The sequence below is a fragment of the Nicotiana tabacum genome, chromosome 20, assembly GCF_000715075.1.
Source record: "Nicotiana tabacum cultivar K326 chromosome 20, ASM71507v2, whole genome shotgun sequence".
Taxonomy (NCBI): Eukaryota; Viridiplantae; Streptophyta; class Magnoliopsida; order Solanales; family Solanaceae; genus Nicotiana; species Nicotiana tabacum.
In genome coordinates, this window is record NC_134099.1 from 116,532,815 (window position 1) to 116,558,491 (window position 25,677).

General features: G+C 37.5%; 2 protein-coding genes across 3 annotated transcripts; one reads left to right on the forward strand and one right to left on the reverse strand.

The window, feature by feature from the left end:
* The first annotated feature begins 639 nt into the window (after positions 1-639).
* On the forward strand, positions 640-3,833 carry LOC107790757 (nodulin-26-like). Its single transcript, XM_016612721.2, has 5 exons — positions 640-936; positions 1,298-1,516; positions 1,843-2,049; positions 2,212-2,273; positions 2,373-3,833. Exons 1-5 carry the CDS (start codon positions 781-783, stop codon positions 2,560-2,562), a joined length of 834 nt encoding a protein of 277 aa, XP_016468207.1. The 5' UTR covers positions 640-780; the 3' UTR covers positions 2,563-3,833.
* Positions 3,403-8,867, reverse strand: LOC107790758 (cryptochrome-1). 2 transcript variants are annotated; one of them, XM_075241446.1, is made up of 5 exons: positions 8,729-8,867; positions 8,032-8,472; positions 6,325-6,543; positions 5,354-6,060; positions 3,403-4,453 (listed from the first exon to the last, which is right to left on the reverse strand). In XM_075241446.1, exons 2-5 carry the CDS (start codon positions 8,342-8,344, stop codon positions 3,947-3,949), a joined length of 1,746 nt encoding a protein of 581 aa, XP_075097547.1. In that variant the 5' UTR covers positions 8,345-8,472; positions 8,729-8,867; the 3' UTR covers positions 3,403-3,946. The 2 variants fall into 2 exon arrangements, with proteins under 2 accessions (XP_075097547.1, XP_075097548.1); XM_075241447.1 differs by having other exon boundaries at positions 8,669-8,789.
* Positions 8,868-25,677: the final 16,810 nt, after the last annotated feature.

Consider the following 25,677-nt stretch of genomic DNA (forward strand, 5'->3'; position numbering starts at 1 on the left):
AGCACAAAGTTCTCCAAAAGTACGAAAACTTGGAGCACTTTGTATGTGGTTCGATTCCATTAATATTCCATTAATTTTCATTTTTAGGAGTTTCTATAAGTAATAAGCTAGCCTCTCTACCCTTCGGGGTAGGGGAAAGGTCTGCGTACATATTACCCTCCCCAGACCCCACTTGTGGGATTATACTGGGTCGTTAATGTTGTTGTTGTTGTCTATAAGTAATAAGCTAAAGAAAGACATATTTTCTGTTTGGTTGTGACTTTTTTCAAAAAGAAAAATGATGAACAACTTTTCTAAACCAAACGGCCTAATAAAAAATAGTTCACGAGGATATAGAACTATGTTTAAAATGCAGCATATATCAGTATCTATCATTCAAACTCACTTCACTAGCCGGCTTGTACTTAGTTTTTCTATTTTTCCTTTTAAATTCAACTTCCAGGCTTTTAGCTGCCTGCAATTTCATCTTCCAACAAGTGCCGGCTTCAAATAACAAATAGAATTAACTTACCAGGATTTCTGACTCAACAATCTATTTTGTCCTTATAAGAACATGCATGTAACATCATTAAAATTCGGCACACCATATTTTAACACCTTAATACTTGTTTTCAAAAGTATCCGAGGTTTATCTTTACACTTAAGAGTATTCTTGTTTAACAAACTCTGTCACATCAAGAATTATATCTGGTGATCGATTCCTTGTGCCAAGTCAAATACCACATAGTATAAGAACCAAGATTTAGTGATGATTGGTAGACTACTCCTGAACTTGTAAAAATGGCCAGCATAACTTCTATAGTCTCTACCAATTCCTCGAAAATTGGAATTGTTGCTGATTTTTCTAACATGGAAGAAGGGAAACACGGCTCCTTTCGCTCTCCTATGAAAGAATTCTCTCCTCGAGCTGCAACATTCATGTCTTCATTCCAAAAGGTAGGGCGTCCTTATTCCAGTTGAATGGTGTGATCATCTCATCTAAAGCTTAACTTGAGAGGACACACTTTTATTTACTTAATACTTGAATACGACACCTGACGTGTCTGATTCTCTTTAATGAGCCAAGCATGTGTAAGTTAGTTTTGATCAAGGGTGACAGTGAGATTTGAAGCTGAGATATATATGTCTGCTTTGAAACCATGTTGAATTGCGTGACTATATCATTTAAATGTTTAAGTTGTGAGAGAGAATACACTTTTATTTACTTAATTATATCTTCATCAATCCCCCTTCCCCCAACTTCATATCGTCTACTAACAACGACTGTTTTATTCCATGCCTATTCACACATGAGCAGATTATAGCAGAGTTGGTAGGAACCTACATTTTCATATTTGTGGGCTGTGGATCAGCACTTGTTGATAGAGAAAGGACACTTACTATTGTGGGTATAGCAATGGCATGGGGCTTATCTCTTATGGGATTAATATACACTCTTGGTCACGTTTCTGGCGCCCATTTCAACCCTGCAGTCACAATTGCCTTCGCTGCTGCTCGCAAATTGCCATTGCTGCATGTAAGAACTTACTAAACATCATTGAATTCTTGTTATACACGAGTCCAATGTGTGCACTAGTTGTGCATCTATCTATATTTGGAGGAGGGGGTGAAAGCATAAGCAGGTCTACAATTTTAACTTAATAGTGTGAGATACTATTACACCTAGTACTTCTTTAAGATAATAGTCAAGTTTAGTTTAATTAGTATATGTTTTCACAAATGTATTACCTGTCTATTTAGTCAAGGGGTGTACTTGCACCTGCTGCTGCTGCCCTCAATCAACAGTTATATGCATTTTGAGGCAGGTACATTCTGTCACTTCTTTGGTGTTCTTTCTTGCAGGTGCCTATGTATGTCTTTCCTCAATTCTTGGGTTCTACACTTGCATGTCTCACCTTGAGAGTGTTATTTAATCACCAAGGTGACATACTACCAACACTTACTCAGTACAAAAATCCAGTCACTGATTTTGAAGCCATCACTTGGGAATTCATAATGACTCTCATTTTAATGTTTGTGATATGTGGAGCTGCTACTGACGATAGAGCGGTATGCCTTCACTAAGGACTATCTTCTTTAGAAGTTTCAGTATAGAATTTCGTTAAGCATCTAAAATTGTTTGTTTGATCAATCTGAAAATCGCTAGCTTTAGTTCCTATTATCTACTCAACTAGGAAGTCTTCCTAATCAGTCTACTATCTTCAACTGCAGAGCAAAGAGCTAGCTGGAGTTGCAATTGGAGTTACACTATTGTTTGAAGTCCTCATTGCAGGGTAAAATCACACCTCAACATGCACTCTTGATGTTTCTCCAAATCTAGAGAGTATAACATATTTTATAGATCAGTTTGTCGCTGACTTTCATATTTGCAGGCCAATAACTGGAGCTTCAATGAATCCAGCAAGAAGTTTAGGCCCTGCAATAGTCTCAGGTGTCTATAAGAACCAATGGATCTTTGTTATTGCACCAATTCTCGGGGCCATGACAGCAACTGGGATATATAGCCTTCTCCGGCAACCAAAGCAGGAAATGCTCATGAGCAAAGCACTACAGTCGATCTGAAGCATAAGATGTATGCATTATGCCTACAAGTGGGACATCATGCAACACCTAAAAGTACTGGTGAAATCACATGAATGCCAAAATGTGATTTGTCCTGCTCTAGGAGAACGAAGAAAGATTGCATCTTTGTCAGTCTATAGTTTGTTAAAAACCTATTGCGTTAACTATTTGAAGATTTCCGTATACTTCTGATGCCTTTGAAAGGAATTATATCCAAGTAATCCTAAAAGTGAATTTACCAGTATCTGAGAACATCTCGCTTAAGATCACATAGTTTTGAGCTGCCACAAATTTTCCCAGGCAGTACTACACCAAGCTAAAAATGTAAAAGATGAGTTGATAGCCTCTTCTCTTTGCTTTTTTCAAATCCAACTTCCCAAGCAATGGATATGAAGCAGCTAGTTGTCACCTACATTCTTCAAACATTGTATAAATCTACTACAACAACATACCCAATGTAATCCCACATAGTGGGGTTTGAGGAGGATAGTGTATACGCAGTGTATAAACCTATTGTACCCACAAATATCTTTCTAAACATTGGTGATAGTTTAGTTAGATGTCATCGTTTTAGAAAATTTAGGCTTGGAAAGAAAACAAAAAGGGCATATAAATACTAGCTTCTAGAGGACTTCAACCCCTTTTGACGCTTATTGGGACTTGTGAGAACATCTATATTATGCAGCGGAGACACATGGTACAAACGTGATAAGGAGTAGGGAAAGAGAATCCAGACGTATCACCTCATCCAGTTAGAGATTATAGACACACATTTACAGCTGATCATGTCAGACTATGAGAGAAAACAGCAGGTAAATATTGATCCCATACTAAATGTGCTGATTGATAATCGGAATGGCCATATTAGCCACCTTCTAGTTATCATTATACCGCAAATATGATCACGTATTAGCAAGTACATAAATGACAACTTAAGAAAGTTCCATGAAGCTTCAACATCCTTTGAATCTGAATCATAACTATTAATGCATCTTCTCAACCTAAGGTCCGCTAAAGAGGCATCATATAGATATGACTGTAGTTTTAAATACCAATTTGAATCATATCTGTATAGTTTGCTTACCCTGTTTGATAAAGCTGCTGACAATTCATTAACTGATGAAACAACCAATGCCTTTTTGCAAGTAAGATAAGGTCCCCATACCATTGACACCACCAGCAAATTTATCCGAGTAGCTTGGACTTCAACATGCAGGAACTACATCTCCATCCCTTTCTCTAATACTACTGCTTGAAGATTCTGCTGTTGAATCTTCACTCTTCCTCCAATCCTCCTACTTACCACATAACTAAAATGTGGTGGAGTGGTGTTGGTTTAAACTGTTTGCATAATGCCTATCAAGTGTATATCTCTCATGGTTCATCAGTTATACATCAACATTATTGGAACTTCTGCTCTACTCTCCACAACTGAATTTCTGATATCCACAGAGGATTCTTCATCTTCAGTTCTAAAAAAAGAAGATGACATGCTAGGGACTATCTGATCATCATAACATCGAATAGCATTTCTTGTAGTATTGTTCCTGGCTGTTTCAGGATCCATTTCCATCTGCATGGCCTGAGGAAATGCTATTGGGACAAAATCGGTAGAGTCGCCATGTCCTTCCTCCATTCCATTCTCAATAGAAGCTCTTGTAGCTGCTTCACGCTGCCACATTTGTGATAGGGCGTCTTCTAGTCTTTCTTTTGCTGCATCGATTTCAACAATCGGAAGAGGATAATTGTAACCAAGCTCAATGCCAGCAGCTTGAAGTACAGGTTCTGGTGCATCCCAAGGGTGGTGTATCCATTCAGTGGGCAGTCTAGCAAGTTCAGGAAGCCATCGGCGAACATATTCTCCTTTAGGATCAAACTTGTATCCCTCAAACTGCAGTAAAGACAATAAACAATGAAAGTGTACAGTCAATTTTTCAAAGTAAAACCAGCCTTAGAGCACTTAGAATAATCCATGATAGGATGAAAGCTTTAATATGTAAGTGAGTACTTCTCTATGCGGATCTAGAGGTTGGATCCTTTATGATCTAAACTTTAAGGTTTTTAGTATTGAACCCATTATATTTCTAAAGTTATGGGTTCAGATCTACTATTTGTTACAACTTTAATAAATTTTTACACATAAATTTATACTCAGCGTCAAAAGTTATGGGTTCAATTGAACCCGGCTCTTTTACCTTGCATCCGCCTCTGGCTAAAAGTAATTCAAATATCTAAAAATAAAGAAAAAAATATGTCTAAAATATGAGACAACAACAACAACAAACCTAGTATAGTCCCACAAGTAAGGTCTGGCGAGGTTATGATAGTATGCAAATCTTACCCCTACAGTGAATGTAGAGAGGCTATTTCGAGTAGACCCTCAACACAATCTAAATTATGAGATATTATGTGAAAATCTTACAAGGTATCCTGAGAAGGAAAAAGATATTGATCAAGAGGAGAATCCGAGAGGAAGATAAAAGGAAAAGTACTGACATAAAAATTTTAATATATAAGTCCATTTTCACCCTATCTTTTGATTTGATTTCAGAAATTATTGTATTTGTCCTGAATTTCTCCATTGATTTTGGTCAAAGCACACAAATTGGTTGACCATATTCGGTACGGATCCCACACCCACGTCATATCAACACGGATGCGGCACCGAAAGTGAAGATTCCGAGCAACTTAGGTACTTCTATAATATAGAAAGTGAAAAGGAGAGAGTTCCAATTTTTGCAAGTATCCAATTACAAGAAAACAACCTTCCCAAATTATTACCAGGACATACCTGTGGATTATAAAATTGATCAAACTCACAACCATCAGGTAGGGTACCGGTAATATATTGCCAACCGAGAGCATCACTTTCAAGATCTGCATCTAACAAAGTGTCCCAGAAATACTTCATTCCCCATGTCCAAGGAAGCTGCAGAACCTTAATAGAAAAAGTAGAAACAACAACTCGAATGCGATCATGTAGCCAGCCAGTAGCCCAAAGCTCTCTCATACCTGCATCAACCAAAGGATAACCTGTTCTACCTTGTCTCCAAGCCTTAAAATAGCCCTCATCTACTAACCAAGGGAAGTACTTTAGGTGACCAAGTAGTGGTCTTTCATGACTGTAAGGATGATTAGAGCTCATGTATCTTGAGAACTCTCTAAGGACAATGGACTTGATGAACAAGTTGGTACTTTCTTCACCTTCTTTGTTTCCTTCATTGGCCCAGAGAACTTGCTTGATACGAATACGATGGAATACCTTACGAACACTGACTTCACCAAAATGTAAACGTGGGGACAGAAATGAGGTTGTTGCAGTATCAGCTTTCCTACGATTCTTGGAATACTCAATTAATGGTCCATTAATGAAAGTAGCCAGTGCCTTGTCAGCATTGCTCCAACCAGGAGACCACGCTCGAGCAAGAAGTGCGTTGCTTCCTTTCTCTGATTCGCTCTCAAATACCAAGTTGTCTGAAGGGCATCTTGATGCATCTCCTGGAAGTTTTTTGTCGCATACCATGTTAAGAGCATAACAGGTAAACGAGTACTAGATAAATTGTTTGATAATATCCATGAAATGAACAATAGAATAATTTCAGTGGGGCACTGCATTAATACCTTTTAAGGGATTCTATCTGATTTTTAGCTAGATTAGTGGAACAAAATGGTAAGAGGAACAAGTTATTTAAATTGAATGTGCGTATAGTAAAAACATGAACAATATCTATAAGGCAAGAAAGCGCGCAGAAGAGGACAAACCAGATATTATCCTTTTAGGTGGAAGAAGTGGAGCTTCAGGGTCATAAGGCATGGTAAGGCATCTGTCCCAGAAAGCTGAAAACGTTGTGAATGGGCGACCTTCATCATCGACAACTTCCCATGGTTCGTATAGTAAATCAGCATTGAAGGAGCGCACAGATACACCTTCAGCTGTTAAGGCTTCCTTTGCACGATGATCCCTGACAAGTGATATTGGGTCTAAAGCGAAAAAAAATAGAATACTAATTAGAATTACTCGATGAATTCAATGGTCATGGAAGATAATGGTTTGTTTATAATCCTATCTTCAGAAAAATGAGAAGCCATCAACTTCTGGTATAATAAAATTCTTTCACGAGCATATGATCAAGTGTTTGAGGATATCCCTCTTTTGCTAAATAACAGATTATACAAAAAAAAAGATATAGAAAATATAATAGCAATCCAGATGAGCAACATAAGATTCAGACAACCAGCATACGAACATTGTAGCTATCACTCAATTACTATTTACTAACAGCTTGTTTGGATGGTTGTTACACATCGTTTCATAATGTATCGTATATCATACTGTATTGCATTGTATTGTACTGTATCTTTTGATAAATACAATGTTTGGATAGATTATATCGTTTGCCATCGTTTCATGATATCACGCACCAACAATATGAAGAATAAACTTGCAATATTATAAAGAAAATTATGATACAAAGAAAAATTATGATACAATATATAAAAAGGTAGGGTAAATGATAAAATAAAATTATTTAATAATAATGAAGGGTGAGATTGAGAGAAAAAGACAAGGTAACGACGCGACCACACCAAAGCGGTCTTTACATAAAGTGGCACATTCGTCGTTATGTAACAACGGAATTAACGATACGATACAATAAAATTTAAGTAACAATCAAATGTTGTGAATATGGAGGTCGAGCATTAAGGTTGTAGGTTAGGGGAAAGTTGTGAATATTTCTACAGCACAATAAAGTGAGACTAGCCAGTTAGGAGTTAGACTAAGAATGTCATTGGTCGTCTATTGATGCAGGGCTTTACCTGCTAGTTTTTACTATACCAGCCATCTATTTCGTATTTCGTATTCTGTATTTCATATCTCTTATATTGCTGTTATTTTATTATGCATTTTATGGTACTAATATATCGGCTCCTGTTGCTTTTTATGAGCCGAGGGTCTCCTGGAAACAGCCTTTCTACCTTTCGGGGTAGGGGTAAGGTCTGCGTACATATTACCCTCCCCAGATCCCACTTGTGGGATTATACTGGGTCGTTGTTGTTGTTGTAATCAAAACAAACATAGTATTTTAAGTAATACGATACAATGGGTAACAACCATCCAAACAAGCTGTAAAGGACAATCCATTATTTTCCTTATAGAGGACATATTGTAGTTACCAGATTCAATTAATTAAAATAACATATAGATTGAAAACAGCAAGAAAATTTGGAAATTGAAAATCATATCACTTTATTTAAGCCCATCCCAGTCCAATATTAAAATTATCTATTAATCTTCAATTAAGGAGTAGAAATCTCTATTTTTACTACTCGTTTATAGATCTATAGAGTATTCACAAAGTAAAGACAAGAATGAGAAAATTAAGGCATATTATATAAAAGGAAGAGAAAGACTAAAAACAAGGCAGCATATATTATATATAAAGCATCCCTGACTGGAACAGAACTAACCATATAGATGATTGAAAAAGACCTGAGTTGCACCAGTAGATTTCACAACATCAAGAAGAGAAGAAATACTATCAGTAGATCTCTTTGTAATTAGGGAAGTTCCAAGGCTCTTCAAAGAGGAATCAAGATGAGCTAAACTTTGTTTAATCCACCATCTTGATACCCTACCAGGACAATAATATCCTTCTTCTTCAGGAGCCCATATAAACAATGCAATTACTGCACCTGCTCTCACTCCAGCAGCCAGTGCTGGGTTATCTTCTAACCTCAGATCCCTCCTAAACCATACTATGCTACAACCACCACTTGACATTTTCTCAAATATTTCAAACTACTATCCACAATATGTCTCCTATCTAAAACGCCATGTTATCGTGTATTTCTTGGACAGCAGTGTATTAGGGATTAATCTTATCCTTTGATGGCTACATGTAGCTTTCCCTGTTAGCGAAAACACACTTCAATATGGTATCAGAATAAATAAACACTTCAATATTGTATCAGAATAAATAAAAGCATTGCTTCAAATCTCATCAACTTAATAAAGTAAAAAAGATATCTCTACATGTTGGACAGAATTATATTCTTAAGTAACTACAAATGTATTTTCTTTAATATATGAGATGAATGATCAGACCATAAGAAGCAAAAAATGAGCTCTTTTTCTAGGAGAAACTTATTAAGGAATCTATCTAACCCCACTAATGTAAAATCTGTACGTCACAGAACTTAATTCTCCCACATGGGTGAACCCTGTCTGAATGAGTTATTAATCCACTAAATAGACACAATAAAACACCCTTCAGTGAGGGTATTGAAACTGAAAGTGATTGGTAAGGTGGTGGGGTTGGAAGAAACTGGTGGACAAATTGCAGCCACAACATTTATTTATTTTTCTTCATTTCACTTTTATAATTTCTTTCTTTAAGAACCAAAATCCGAGAAAGTTCTTTAGTGCCTTCTCTAGCCTTGTCTTTTACAGGATGGAAAATTTTGTGATTTCAAAAATTGCCTTTTCTTCAGCATTTATGTATAAAGTCAGAGTAGATGTTTCTTTTTTATGAATTGCCAATTGAAAGTATTTTGGGAGCTTATGCTTTTATCAACCAATGAGAAATCTAAAAATGAAATGACAATATGTTCCTTATAAAAATTTGTCATTGTCTAGCAGTAGTGGGGCAGTTTTTGGTATTTCCCATACCAGATTTGCTTTCATGTGATTATTGCGGGATACCAAATCTTGCTACTTTTCTTCTTGATATTAACAAGATAGGTGTGCTCATGATTTTGATTTCCTTTTGTGAGGTGAGCCACTAGGCCTCTCCTCCTTCAGTAAATGGGTCCTTTGCATTTAGATTCCCTTTCATGTGTCCCTACTGAAAGGGATTTTTTTTATGTGCACACTACACCCCCCGCCCCCAACCCCCAAAAAAAACCCCATGAGCAGGGGCATATCTAACAATCGAATCCCACCTATTATAAGGTAGGAAATGGTTCAACGTAATTTTTCTGGAGGCATATGAAAATGAATTTAATTGGCTGAATACATTTACAGCTCTTTGAATGTGTCAAAATTTTCACTCAGATACTAGACGGAGATCATATCCTATTAAATCAATTGAATCAGTACAGGGCCAAGATTTTATATAAGCGGATTTAAGAAAATATTAAAATATCAAACGTAGGATTTGATGAACATGTGACCCAAGCAATTTTTGAATCTCCTTTGCCACAATGCTAGAACATTTCCTTATGTCAATATGGTTCAATAGTTTATATATAACTAAATAAATTTACTTTTCCTCTGTTTACACAATACAATTTATGGCGAAGGGAACATTGGTTCTGGACGTGTTAACACACCATATTAGGGGAGGTGTCATGCTGTATGTTATTCGTCGATGACATAGTTCTGATTGATGAGTCGAGAACCAGTGTTAACGAGAGGTTGGAGGTCTGGAAATAGACTCCTGAGTCTAAGGGTTTGAAGCTGAGCAGGACGAAGACAGAATACCCGAAGTGTAAGTTCAGCACTGAGCCGAGGGAAGTGGGTGTGGAAGTGAGGCTTGAATCATAGGTCATCCCAAGTAGTGGCAATTTCAAGTACCTTGGGTCGGTTATCCAGAGGGGAGGGGATATCGACGAGGATGTCATACACCGTATTGAGGTGGAGTGGATGAAGTGGAGGCTGGCATCTGGAGTCCTGTATGATAAGAGAGTGCCACCGATACTCAAAGGTAAATTTTACAAAACGGTGGTTAGACCGGCCATGATGTATGAGGCTGAGTGTTGGCCTGTTAAGAACTCACATATCCAGAAGATGAAAGTAGCAGAAATAATGATGTTGAGGTGGATGTGCGGACACACTAGGATGGATAAGATTAGGAATGAAGATATTCAAGAGAAGGTGCGCGTGGCTCCTATTGATGACAAGATGCGGGAAGCGAGCCTCAGATGGTTTGGACACGTACAAAGGAGAAGCCTAGATGCTCCGGTAAGGAGGTGTGAGCGGCTGGCTTTGGAGGGCACGAGAAGAAATAGAGGATGACCTAAGAAGTATTGGGAGAGGTGATCAGGCAGGACATGACGAGACTTCAGATTTTCGAGGACATGGCCGTTGATAGGAAGCTGTGGAGATCGAGTATTAGGGTTGTAGGTTAGGACGTAGTTGAGTCTTTCCTTCGTACCTTTGTGTTGCTAGTCTGGTAGGGCTTTTGGCGAAGTCAGTTAGTGACAATGTTGCGTCTTATTACGCTTTCGTTTTCCATAGTGCCAGGTCTATGTATTGTCTATTTCTTTTACTTTGCATCTATTTTCTCATTTTCATGATGTTATTTTCTTATAATTTCTATTGGTGGTACTGATATTGTCTACTTTTGTCTTCTTGAGCTGACGGTCTTTCGGAAACAGCTTCTCTACTCCCTCGGAGTTGGAGTAAAATCTGCGTACACACTACCCTCCCCAGACCCCACTAGTAAAATTTTATTGGGTTGTTGTTGTTGTTCCTTGCTTGATTCTATTTTCGCCAAAGAATTGAACCTTCTCCAACCCTCTCCACCATACATAGATTTGCCACTGATATAACCCCCTTAGAAGGTTGTTAAATTACAATGAGTAGAAGAACTCCGTAACGGCGGAGAGGGGCTGAAAGTCACTTGACTGTAAGGAGAGGGGTTTCGCCTCGAATCCAAATGATTTCTCTTCTTCTCTTAAGATATTTCTAGTTAGGACTTGATCGAGGGATCAATTGACTCCGAAACATAAAGTAACAAGACCATAACCCCGTGCCCCCGCCTTAAAGGATCCCAACTCATCACCCTCATCTCCAACTTATTCGTGGTTTTAAGGTGCTTTTGACTATTATAAAAACTTATTTGGAGACCAAGGCGAGGGGTCATCTTCGGCAACCAACCGGTGGAGCCGGCCTCCCCGCCGTCCCCCCTACCCGCACCCTCCATAACGGAAGTAAGGATAGCATGATTAACTAGTTTCGGGCCTCTTAGATCATGGGCCAGAGCTACTTGGGTTTAGCCCGCTGAACATCATTTGGATGGGCTCGGATCCTTTGCATGATTTCATATGCCTTTGACGGGCTTTGAATTTGGACAGATCTGGAGGGCCTTCTTGCATGGACTTGGGCTTGCTTTGATGATGGGCAGGCCTTTTCTTCGCATAGGCCTTCCCTATAGTACTGGGGCTAACGCGCTAGGTCGAGCGGCCGCCGAAGCTTGCTTGTTAGTATAAAATGCTTATAAATGATATTCTTTAACTATATTGTTAATGCTTTTGACAGTAGAGAGCAAATAAAGTAGCTTGAAAGGTCTATTTTGTTGATTATGACAACTTGTTTAAATACACGACTTCAGTAATTAACTGTCAATAAATGTTGCTTAAACTATACTAAACAAGTTTGAACTTGAAGATAGCTAACAAACTTACAAAAAGAAAAGAAAAACAGAATTCTAAATTTCTGCAAGAGAGTCAGCACAATCTGGTGTGTAGTCCTCAATTTCTACAGAACAACTATGATCCTAATTTTATTGATTACAACAACACTGCAATTATTGAAGCAACTACAACATATACTTATATACTGATCATAGGGGAATGTTGATGTTTGGCTAAAAATCTATACTTTTGCATGTAATTTGTCTTACATTATGTCTCGATCTAGTTATCTTTAGTGTGAATATTTTTGACTCAAGCTTAATTATGGTGCTTATATATGTAGAAGTTAATCAGAAGTGTTTGGAGAGGTTGCGCGCAAATTGAAGCCAAAACGGAAGAATTTGGAGGGAATATGATTTTATCGTCCAGCTTGGAGCCAAGCCCCTCTCAGAATGCTAAAGGTAGCAGAACACAAAAGTGAAAAATTTTATGCCCAATTTAGAGCTAGGCACATCCCATGATGCCATTAGCAACACTTTAGGAAGTTTGGCACCTAGTTTGGCAACAGGCGCCCCCTGATGGTAGGCTAGAAGCATGGATTTTGGTCTTAATTTCACCTATTGTTGATTGCATTTCAATCGTGTTTGAGCTTAATTATGAGAAATTTGAACTTATGACGTTGTTTGTGTGTTCAGGACTTAAATTAGAGCCATAATAAAACATGAAGCTTCGAAGTATGAGTAAAAGCTTCAATTGATTATCTAGGACTATATCCGGGGTTCGTGGACTGTGCTGCATACGAAAGTTGAAAAAAAACACATGGGCTAGAGTAAAGTGTACTAGTGCATCACATGAGGCGTGGTATTGAGCGTCGCATTAGTACAAAAGTTCGTTAGAAGTTTAAGAAGATCAGAGACTTGAAGATTTTGGGTCTGACAGGAAAATACACTAATGCAACGCAAGGTGCACAAAAGGGTGTGACGCATTAGTGCAAAAGTTTGTCAGATAAGCTAAGTACATAGAGTTTACAATCGAGCAAAATACACTAATGTGATGCAGGGTGTGTAGCACTGTGCGACGCAGAAAGTGTAAAACTTTTTCCAGGTTTTCTCATTTCGGCTCAAAGAGGGTAGTTTGATCCTGTAGGCCCAAGTAAAGTTTGTTTTGATGATTGACAAAGAAACTCAAGCATGAATCATGTCCATATACAGTGTACACAAACATAGGCAGATTTGAGCATATGGGATGCACGTGAAGGAGATAAGATTTAGTTATTATATCTGATATCTCCTAAGCAAAAGGTTGCATAAGTGAGAAGGAGAAGGACCCCTTACTCGAAGAGAGCTCTATCCTAGATAAGGGAAGAGTTAGAAGTTGAAGATAACTAGAACTCTTCCATCAAGGAAGAGTATAGCATTGGAACTCTAGTTATTTCCTATTTTACTAACTCTATATATTTCAGATGATCTCATTTTATAGGTGCACACAAATACTAAAGTTAAACATGAGTTGAGAGCAAAATAGCAAGGCATTTTGCAAGCAATTCTTGTGTGATTCAAGTGTGCGAACCTGAAGCTAAATGAATCAGATAGAAGAACCAGTTCCAAGTGTCTGTCATATATTCTAATTTCATTATAGTAGGGCTTTTGAATTGTACCTTTCAGCTTTATCTAGAAGTAATTGTACTAGGTACTTTGAGTGTAGTATTCAAGTTAGAGTTAACTTGAAGTTGTCGCAACAACTGGAGGTTGGTTGCCCCAAAGGGATTAAAGGTAATCCTTAGGTTTGCAAAGAATTTTGTAAATGTTGTTTTGGTTCAGTGATTTAGTGAAGTAAATTCCTACTGAGTCGTAGGTTGTGATTTTTTCACCTTTTGAGCCGGGTATGTTCCACGTAAAAATACGTGTGTTCTTTACTTTCTGCATTTATTATTTCCTCAATAGTAATATAAGGAACACATAGAAGAACCAGGACCTTCTATTATCCGTGCACATAAAAATTGGACACCACACAAATCATCCCCCTCTTGTGTGGCATTGAAGTATAAAACATCAATTGGTATCAGAGCGGATTATCCTTGAAAAGGCTAACACCTTAGGAAAAGATCAAGATGAGTGCACCACCTGGAAACTGGGAAAGAAAATCCACTGCTGGGCCACCACTCTTTAATAGCCAATACTACTCTTGGTGGAAGAACAGAATGAGAGACCACATTCAAGGAGAGGACTATGAGTTATGGGACATTGTCACTGATGATCCATTGGCTACATTGAAGAAAAATGTTGAAGGACTAGATGTGACAAAGACAAGAGCGGATTGCACTGTTGAGGACTTGAAGAAGTGGGAAAAGAATGCTAAACCCAAGAAATAGCTTGTTTGTGAACTTGGTCCGGATGAGTACAGCAGAATCAAAAGTTGTGCCTCTACTAAGAAAATTAGAAACACATTGTAGGTGGCTCACGAAGGAGCAACTCAGGTGACAAGATCTAGAGGAACTCTACTATACTCTCAGTATGAGAACTTTGCTATGAAGGATGGAAAAACAATTCAAGACATGTACATAATATTCACTACATTGACAAATGAGCTAAAGTCTCTTGGAAGGATTATTGCTGAAGAAGAAAGAGTCGAGAAAATACTTACTAGGATTTCGCTTATCACTTGGGAGAGTAAGATCACTGCCATCCAGGAATCAAAGAATACTACCACTGTCCCACTAGATGAATTGATTGGAATCTTACTGCCTATGAACTTAGGAGATAAACCATGAAGATGGATGTACCTAAGAAGGAAATGAGCTTGGCACGCAGAATCACTGAAGGTTCTGATCTAGAAGATGATGAAATGACTATGATCACCAAAGACTTCAAGAAGTACCTGAGGAGAGGAAAGAGTTCTTCAAGAAGTGGAAGTTACAACAAATCAAAAGCTTCTGAGAAGAAAACCAATGATGGCTTCTACAAGTTTGGAAAGATTGATCACCACATCAAGAACTTTCCTTTATGGGAAATTGAATGGAAGAAGGAATGAGCTTAACAAAGGAACAGGAAGAAGGAATAGGTTCAACCCCAGAAAGGCAACAACAAAGGATCAACAAAGGCTATGGTCGCGGCTTGGGGAGAAAGCTTAGATGAAAGCTTAGATGATGATAATGATGATGATGAACGAGTACTTATGGCCATTGGAGAATCTGATGAAGAAATAGAGGTAAGTGTCTTTCATCTCAAAGACAAGATTAAATTTTTGTCTAAAAAAGGTTATCTGAGTTTCTACTAGAGTTAACTGATGAATATGAGGATGTAAATAATGAAAAGGAATAGATGTCAAAAGAATGTGTGGTTTTAAAAGCTAAGTGCAAGAACCTGAAACTTAGGGCTAGTGAAAGTAAAAGTGAAAATGATGTGTTGAAGAACAAGGTTCATGAACTTGACACAACTGTCTTAGAACTTAGATCTGATGCCTGTTGATGATTACTCTAGGTTTAATTGGACACTGTTTTAAACATCAAAAGATGAAGTATTTGACATGTTCACTTCTTTTGTTAGAAAAACTCAGAAACAACTAGGTAATCAACTTGTATCAATTATGTCTGATCATGGTACTCAATTTGAGAATGCTAAATTTGCTGAATTATGTGATGAGCATGGCATAAATCATAATTTTTCTGCTCCTAGGACTCCACAACAAAATAGAGTAGTTGAAAGACATAATAGGACATTAGAAGAAATGGCTAGGACTATGCTTCTTTCTAGTAAACTGCCCCATAGCTTCTGGGCAGAAGCTGTGAATACTGCATGCTACATCATAAATAGGTGCATCTAGACCTCCTGTTGAGAGGACTCCCTATGAGTTACTTAAAGGGAGAAATCCAAATATATCCCATCTTAGGGTATTTGGAAACAAGTGCTTTGTGCACAATAATAGTAAAGACTCCCTAGCTAAGTTTGATCCCAGAAGTGATGAGGGAGTATTCTTGTGATATTCTTCACATAGTAAAGCTCTCAAGATTTATAACAAAAGAACTATGTGTGTAGATGAAAGTGTGCATGTGGTTTTTGACGAAACTAACATTCTTTCTAAGAGGCATGAACATGATGATAAAACAATTGGGCTGGTAAGAAACTCAAACAAAACCACAACCCAGACAGAAGTTGTACCAGAGGAAGGAACAGGTGATGGAACAGGTCCTTCCACCTAGGGTAACTTGACAGGGGGAACTGAACAAAGAGGAACGGATCCTCAAACCTCGAGGGAACCTGTCCATGAACTTGTTCCTCAACAATAAAACATTGAAGGAACATCTAGGGGACCAGCTGGTTGTAAAACCTTACAAGTATCAAAGTTCTCATACCATTGAGAACATAATCACTTACTGAACCTTTGGAATCAAAACCAAATCTTCTTTGAATAATCTTTGTGCTTTTGATGCTTTATTATCTCTTATTGGACCTAAAAATGTTGGTGAGGCTTTGCAGGATGCGTATTGGGTGAATGCAATGCATGATGAACTCAACCAATTTGAGAGAAGCCAAGTTTGATATCTTGTTCCATGACCCAAAGGACAAATCAGTACTTGGCACAAAATGGTTCTTTAGAAACAAACTTGACGAAGATGGAACAATTACAAGGAACAAGGTAAGATTGGTAGTTCAAGGATATATTCAAGAGGAGGGCATAAAATATGATGAGACTTTTGCTCCAGTAGCAAGATTGGAAGCAACTAGACTCCTTATAGCTTTTGCTTCTTACATTAAATTCACTCTCCATTAGATGAATGTCAAGAGTGACTTCCTCAACAATCAATTCGGTCGTTGTGGTCAGACTCTATTATGGATTTCTGACCACATCCTCCATAGGGACCTCTTAACTCTTCCTTCCCAAAGCTCTAGTTATGGAAGAAGGTATCAGCTTACTTCCTAGCCCCAGTGGGAGTAGTGACTAGCATTATAGGTCGTTGGGCAGACGGAAGGTTGCCACGTGGCTATCTAAAGGAAGACGTGTTTGTCAAGCAACCTCCGGGCTTTTAAAGCAAGGAATGTCCTGATCATGTGTACAAGCTTGACAAGGCACTTTATGGGCTCAAGAAGGCACCAAGAGCATGGTATGAAAGATTATCAAAATTCTTGATTGAGCATGGGTACAAGAGAGGTAAAATTGACAATACTTTATTCTTGAAAGAAAAAGGTAAAGATCTCTTAGTAGTTCAGATATATGTTGATGGTATATTCTTTAGAGTAACTACTGATATGTAAAGTAAAGAATATGCTAAGCTAATGTGGAGTGAATTTGAAATGAGTATGATGGGTGAGCTTAATTTCTTTTTAGGCTTACAAATTAAACAAAATTCAAATAAAACTATAATCCATCAGCAAAAGTATGTGAAAGAGTTGCTTAAAAGGTTTAAAATGGAAGATTCCAAAGAAATTGACACATCTATAGTAACAACCACAAAGTTGGACATTGATTAACCTGGTTCATATGTTGATCAAAAGTTGTGTAGGGGAATGATCGGATATTTGTTATATCTCATTGCTAGTAGACCTTACATTGTTTTCAATGTAGGCCTTTATGCTCAATTTGAGGCAAATCGAAAGGAATCTCACATGACTGCTATCAATAAGATCTTGAGATACCTAAAAGGTACCACTGACCTCTGTCTATGGTATCTAAAAGGTAGCAATTTCAACTTAGTAGGATATGTTGATGCTAATTATGCAGGTTTTCTTGTGGATAGAAAGAGCACCTCAGGTATGTCACACTTTCTTGGCTCACGTCTTGTGTCTTGGGCCACCAAAAAGCAAAATTATGTGGCCTTGTCTATTGCTAAAGCTGAGTATATTGTTGATGCATCATGTTGTGCTCAATTATTATATATCAAACATCAATTAATGGACTTCGGAATTGATGTAAGTTGTATCCCCATATTTTGTGATAACACTAGTGCAATTAGTATGACCAAGAACCTAGTTCATCACAAAAGAACTAAGCACATGGATGTTAGGCATCACTTTTTGAGGGGCAACAATGAAAAGGGTTTGATCACTGCGGAATTTAGTGCTACTGAAAAGCAAATAGCTGACGTCATCAGAAAAGCTCTAAGTAGAGATCACTTTGAAAGGAAAAAGTTAGAATTAGGGATGATTAAGATCACCTAAAAGGAACCAGTTATATCTAAAAAATTTGGTTAGAAAATTTGTGAATTTGTTACATAATTAGATTAGATTTTGCTCAGTCTCATACTTTTACCAATATACTCTTATGACATGTGCTAAAACGTCTTAGCAATTTTTAATGATATTATCTTTATTTTCTTGGAAAATTAAGACTTACAAAAGAGATTTCTTAGTGAAGAACCTGGTTCATCAAGATTTCATGGTACGTACTCTCCACTCTACATATTTTGAAATAATTATAACTGGATTATGATCAAAAGGAGATTCCCATTTAATCCTAACCTCCTTGAGTTTATCCGTTACGAAATGAACTAGTTTCACCCAAAGAGAGTCCCAAAATGCAATAAATGCCTAGATTTTAGGGAGAGACCTCAACGTCTTTTCAAACTGACTCCTAGTTTGATTAGACTTCTGAGCTTCTAAGAAACTTGTCGTTACCCAGTCAATTTCTCCATCTTTAAATTGATTTGGCCTTAGTCATTTTTTCACTTCTAATTTACAACTGCCAAACACCCCTCTCAATCTTCTCTCATCTTCTAAACTCACACACATTTCTTTTACCATCATCGATGGCTAACCTCTCTAAAAAACCCTCATCACCGTCAAAAGAATCCACACCCAGAAAAGAACGAGTAAAGGTTACTGCTTGTAAGATAGTGTCAGGGAGTGCATTAACCAGGAAATTAGATGAATAACTGAAAGCAAGACAGGAACATGAACCCCAAAAATCTGATGACTCATTTAATTCTGCTACTGAGGGGGAAGAAACTGCTTCTTATGAAACCAAACAGGTAACATCTATTTCTAAAATTAGTACTGAAATAATTTTTGAGGTTGCTATAAATTTGGAAAATAGGTTTGTTTTGGTATAAACTGTGGTTGGGGTTGAGACCACTGTTCTGGGAAATTTGGTGGTAAAAATAAAAAGAAAAAAGAAAAAGAGAGTGAGGGTGCTCAAGGTGATGTGAGGGGAATGGAAAAGGAATGACTGAATCTTTACCCACTCCTATTGGTTTGACTAAAAAAACATGAGTTATAGTAGTGTGAAGTGAGGAATCTGCTGGAGAGGAAGAAAGTTTGAGAGAAAAAGAGGGTAGTGGGTTTGGAGAAGCGGCCGAGGGGTTGGTTAGGTTGAGGGAGAGGTTCCAAGAACCCGCTCCATCTATACAGGAAACCCTCGAAGACCTATTGAAAAGAGTGTCTGACAGTTACCATCCAAAAAGAAAGAAGAGTTCAAGAGTTAAATTCCTGGTACTACTAGGGCAAACAAGATCTTCTATACCAACGATGACTCTTCCTACAAGAGAGAGAGATACAAGGAGTTAGAAGAAGCAGAGTGAGGCTGAACTGGAAAAAGCCCTTGAAGAGAGTAAAAGAAAAGCTCATGCAAAGGGGAAGAAGAAAGTGGTTGAGCTTGTTAAGGCAGTTGGAATTGAGGAGATGGACCTGGTCCTTCATGATGAAGAGGAGGCAGAGGAGGTGGAGGCTGTGACTCCAAAGGCAAAAAAAATAATGACTTCCAAAAAGAAGTCTCCCTCGAATACAAAGTCTGCAGAGCCTTCTACATTGGCTAAAAGGACCAGGTCTGCCATAAAATCTAGGAAAGTTAAAATAGTAGATGAAAGAGAAAGTGAAGATGGAGAAGAAACTGATCAGGAACAGGACAAGCTGGTTAAGTTTGAGAAAAGAACCATCTTGAAGGTTAGACTCCTCAGGGACTTGGAGGAGGAAAACATGGTTATGCTACTGGAAAAACTACAGATGCAAGGTTGGAAGGACATTTTCCTTCAGATGGATGGAAAGCTTGCCAGAACTGAGATTGTGGAGTTCATGGCAAATTGTGAGATCAAAAATGGCAAAGTCACTAATGTGGTGAAGGGGTGACAATGACCTTCAATGATAAGGAATTGGGAGGTATTCGAGGTGTACCTGCTGAAGGATACAATGATTATAAGAAGCTCAAATAGCCAAGTCTAGAGAAACTCCCTTGCTATTACAAGAAAGTTTGGTGACAATGAAGAAAAGCTATAGCCCAAGGCTATATAGAAAAGTGAGATGAAGCCACCCCACAAAATGATGTTTGAATTTGTTAACAAGGTTATACTGGCCGGGCAGGAAAGAAGGCACATTGCCACATTCATGGACTTGGTCCTTATGAAATGGTTGGACAGGGGAGCCAAATTAATTGGCCTCAATTTATCATCCAGCTTCTTGATAGAGTTCTAACTGGTACCAAAATTGATGTTATACCCTATGGTTTTATTCTCATAGTTGTACTTGCTCACTTCAAGGTACCCCTCAAGAAATGAGAAGTTGGTACAAGTAAGGATCACTTTGGGGAAAACACTTTGACTACATAAGATTATGAGTTCACACCAGTCCCAAAAAACCCGGTTCATCCAAAAAGGTACCTGTGAACAGCAAAGTGCGAGCCTTGGTGCAAGAGAGTGGGGCTAAGGATGTTGAAATTGGTAGGCTGAAGAAGAAAGTTGGCAGAAGTAGAAACTTAGAGAGATGCTCTCAGAGCTAAGCTTGCAAAGGAGAATGAGAAGAATGAAGACATTCTTCATGATATGTTGAAACTGCTTCAAGCCAAGCACCAAGAACCTGGTCCTTCCCAGCCTTAAGACCTTCCTAGCCTAGTTAGACAAACCAGTGATCTGGATGGGATTTATTTTGTTCTTTTTGCTCATGATCCAGTATCTTTATTTTTCTTTATGCTTTGTGGATGACTAGTATCAATGATAATCGACTGTTTTGTGCTCTAACTGTTTGTTGATGCTTCTTAGATGGATAATATCATTATATTGATAAATGATGCTTGACTCCATGATTACATTTGAAGTAGCCCCAGTGGCCATGAGTGATATCTATTAAAATCTGGTTATCTAACAAAATTATGCAACTCTTCGATGATGCCAAAAGGGGAAAAACAGGTTGTGCTTTTTTACTTTGGATTGTGATGTTTATAACCTTATGAACCTGGTCCTTGATGATTTGTGACTTTAAAATGGAAAGTGTTCTAACATTATGTTAATGTTGAGCTAAGTTGAAATAGGTCCTATGCTTATGAAAAGCACAGAGTTTGTCATCATCACAAAAGGGAAATTTGTTGGCCCAAGTAAAGTTAGTTTTGATGATTGACAAAGAAACTTAAGCATGAATCATGTCCATACACAATGTACACAAACATAGGTAGATTTGAGCATAAGGAATGCACGTAAAGGAGATAAGCTTAAGTTATTATAACTGATATCTCCTGAGCAAAAAGGTTGCATAAGTTATATGGAGAAGGACTCCTTACTCGAAGAGAACTCTATCCTAGATAAGGGAAGAGTTAGAAGTTGAAGATAACTTGAATTCTTCCATCAAGGAAGAGTATAGCATTGGAACTCTAGTTATTTCTTATTCTACTAAATCTATATATTTAAGATGTTCTCATTTTACAGGTATGCCTAAACGCTGAAGTTAACATGAGTTGAGAGCAAACTAGCAAGGTATTTTATAAGCAATTCCTGTGTGATTCAAGGGTGCGAACCTGAAGCTACGTGAACCAAATAAAAGAACCAGTTCCAAGTGTATGTCTTTTATTCTAGTTTCATTGTAGTAGGGATTTTGAGTTGTACCTTTCAGCTTCATCAAGAAGTAATTGTACTAAGTACTTTGAGTGTAGTATTCAAGTTAGAGTTAACTTGATGTTATCGCAACAACTCAAGGCTAGTTTCCACAAAGGGATTCGAGGTAATCCTTAGGTTTACAAAGAGTTTTGTAAATGTTGTTTTGGCTCAGTGATTTAGTGAAGTGTTATGGAAAATCCTACTGAGTAGTAGATCGTGGTTTTTTCACCTTTTGAGCCCGGTGTTTTCCACGTAAAAATACTTGTGTTCTTTACTTTCTGCATTTATTATTTCCATAACAGTAATATAAGAAACACATAGAAGAACCAGATCCTTCTATAATCCATGCACATGAAAATTGGACACCACACAAATCACCTCTCCCACCTCTTGTGTGGCATTAAAGTATATAACATCAAGTCTAAGCACATTCCGACTTGGTATAAATACACTAAAAACACATTTTTGAGGGACCCAAAAAAGTTTGGAAGAGCATCAAAAACTCAGTGGCAGAAGGATTCATCTTTCTTTCCTCAACTCAACATCCGAGTTTGGATTGAATTCATGTTTTCTTATTCTTTTACTCTATCTGTGATGACTTTCTCCATGATTATGTAATAGTTTACTTTAGGGTTTGATGGATGTAGTGTTTGATTGATATTTGTGAATTTTAACTCTAGTTATTTTGCATGAATTTGCTTATGGATCTTTGAATTGATTGCAATTTTGTTCACCGAATAATTTAATCGAAAGAGGAATATTTTGGGTGATTATCTTTGCATTATTTCATTTTGTTTACTTCATTGATTCGTTTAAGTAATCTAAAGAGCTTGTTTAATTGTTGATTAAATCAAGTTAGTAGAATATTTGAGAGATATTTTTCTAAGGACTAGTCCATTAACGTATTTTTGCATACATGCATAGTGCTTTATATTAGTTCAAATTGTAGAGGTCAGATTTAATCTAGAGAGGAGTCTTGGCTATACGATTGAACTAATCATAAAGTGAAGTCATGAGAATCATTAGAACATTAGAGTGAATTGAACTAGAGTTAGATCCCGAATAGCTATCTTGCACCTTGATAGGTGTGGATTTTAACCACTTATTAGTACCTTCTTACTTTAATTTTTAGTCCGAAAGTAGTGATTTTTGTTTCCGAATCTAATAAAAATATGTGAAATTGCAGGCATGTTGGAGGAGATTGGCTCAATGAAGAAATCCAACTCAAAATGAAGTTGTTTTAGCTCAATAGCCAAAGAGGAGAAGTGCAAAGAAATGTACGGTCCGTACAACTTATTCCACAGCTGCAGATGCAGGTGCAACCTGCAGAAAGAATAGTACGGCCATAAGACTAACCGCTAAAGCATCTGAGGCTCTTAGCAGCAGTGGGGTCCACACACCAAATTGTGTAGCCGCAGAAGCTACTCGCACTAACAAGTTTGAAAAGATCGGAGAAGATGCAAAAGACCAAGTGTGAAGCCTCATTGAAGCACGGTAAGCAACAAAATTGTACGACCATAGAAGTTGAAGTGCGGCCGCAGAAATAATTGTGCGGTCACAAAATCCATCCTATTACAAGATCACCAGATGCAAGTGCGGACCGCAGCCAAATTGTGTGGTCATAGAACCTCCCGAATGGCATTTTTGTCAGCAAATTTTAAAGCACTATAAATAATTGAGAAATACTTTTTAGGGCAACTTTTGTATTGTAGCAGTGGTAGCAGTTAGGTTTAGCTATTTTGAGTAATTTGTGACTATAATTAGAGACCACCTATTAATTTTATCTTTTAATTTTAGTTTTATGTCTTCAGATACTTCTTCTTTTTTATTTTCCATACCTATGAGTACCAGTGCTAGATTTTATCTAGGGTTGTGACCCAACCCTAGTTTGTAAAACTTATGGGTATTTAATATAAATGCTTGTTACTGGTTGGATATATGTTATTTAGCCTTTTTTATACTTTATATCTAGAATTAATAGTTGAAAACATTGATTCATGCCTATTTGACTTAGTTCGTACTTGAGAAAGAGGAGCCTAGTCTAGTAAAACTTGGCTCTTTGAAAATTGAACTAGTTGAGTTTTTGATTAAAGGATTTGAACGAGAGATAGGGATAATCCCACTTGGACTCATATCAAGTGTTTAGATTGCTGCTCATATGGTCTTAAGAAAGCCAATTTGGGCATAATCACTCTTTCACTGAGAGGTATTGAGTGGTTACTTGAGAATTGAGAGTTATTACACACCCCGATCCACCAAACAAATATAAATTTACTTTACCCACTAGGTTTACACCTAGGTGAAGGTTACATCCCTAGCCTTTTCCCTTATTTGATAGAAACACCAAAAATATTTCACTCTCTATTTGTTTACTAGTTAGTTCAATCTTTTAAAAGTTAATTTAGATAATAATTTTCCACTATTGTTTGAAAGATAATTCTATTTATTTCAGGTTCTCTTCTTAAGTGTTTAACTTAGCATCAGTTTAAACTCCATGTGGATTCGACCACGACTCACGTTAGGTTTTATAATTAAAACGACCGTTTCATACTCGTTACTTCGGTGTGAATTGGATGTGATCACACCTATCCTGTCATGAGCCTTATTTCTCCCATTGATTATTCCGGTGTTGCTCAACCCTTGTCTTTCTGTGATCAATTGTTAATTCCTTTAGTTTTAGTAGTTATTTTTAGTTTGTAATCATTCTAATCAAAGTGGTAATCATCCTAAATAGCGTTAAAGCTAGAAATTATTTGAATGTTGTTTAAATCCAATCCTTGTGGAGACGATAATTTTACTATAGTATATTTGGCTAGCGAGCATTAACTTTGTTTTGTGTTTTGCACAAGTCAAGTTTTGGTGTCGTCGCCGAGGATTGGGAATCAATATTGTTCAAAATAGTTTTTGGTTCTAATTCAGGAACCAATTTTATTTTCTTGTCTTCACGTTGTCTCACGTGTGTGCAAGCAACGTTTAACTTCTGATGTATGACTCGATCTTCTTCAAAGGAAGTAATACCTTATGAACCGGAGTTAGAGAAACACAACTGACAACTTAGAAAAGAAAAAGGATTCATCGAAAAATTCTTAGGCCTATCTTCAACCCATGAATGCATGGCTAAAAACGGTGATGATGGAGTTGATTTGGCTGCAAGGGAGAAAACCCAACAACAAGAAGTAACTGCATGGGCAGTTGTTGTAGCATATAGGGGAGATTATGAAGTTTTTAATGGGACAGAGGACGGAGATTCAACCTAAATCGGCCTCATGTAGAAGATCAATTTGAGAATGTTAGACCCAGGCATAGTCGATCATTAGGAGAATATGCTAGGCCAGTATACAATCAGGGACTATCAAGTGTGAGACCACCGCCAAATGCAGAAAACAATTTTGAACTAAAGAAATATCTTCTGCAAACCATCCAAAATAACTGTATCTTCATAGGCAAAGTGCATGAAGATCCAAACACTTATGTTATGGATTTTCATGAAATTATGAACACCTTCCAGTACTATAGAGTATCAAAAGATGTAGCCTATTTAAGGACATTCCCCTTTTCACTAAAGGATAATGCGGAGCACTGAGTAGAAACTTACCAATTGGGTCTATCAAGACATAGGAAGATATTACTAAAAGATTCCTCGACAAATACTTCTCATCGGCAAAAAAAGGGAAGTTTAGAAGAGAGATCCATAACTTCTCCCAAAAGGACGCATGAACAATTTTCGAGGCATGTGAGAGGTTCAAGGAGATAGTCGAAAATGTCATCATAATGGAACTAAATTATGGCTTCAACTACAGAATTTTCGGGATAGACTGACACCTTCCTCACAAAAAACTCTGAGAAATGCAATTGGAGCTCCTATAATGAAAAAACCCTAAGGAGATTGTTGTGATTCTTGATGCGCTATTTGAAGATGCAAACCAATGGCCTGATGAAGGAAATGAAAAAAAAGAAGCAGTAGGGAT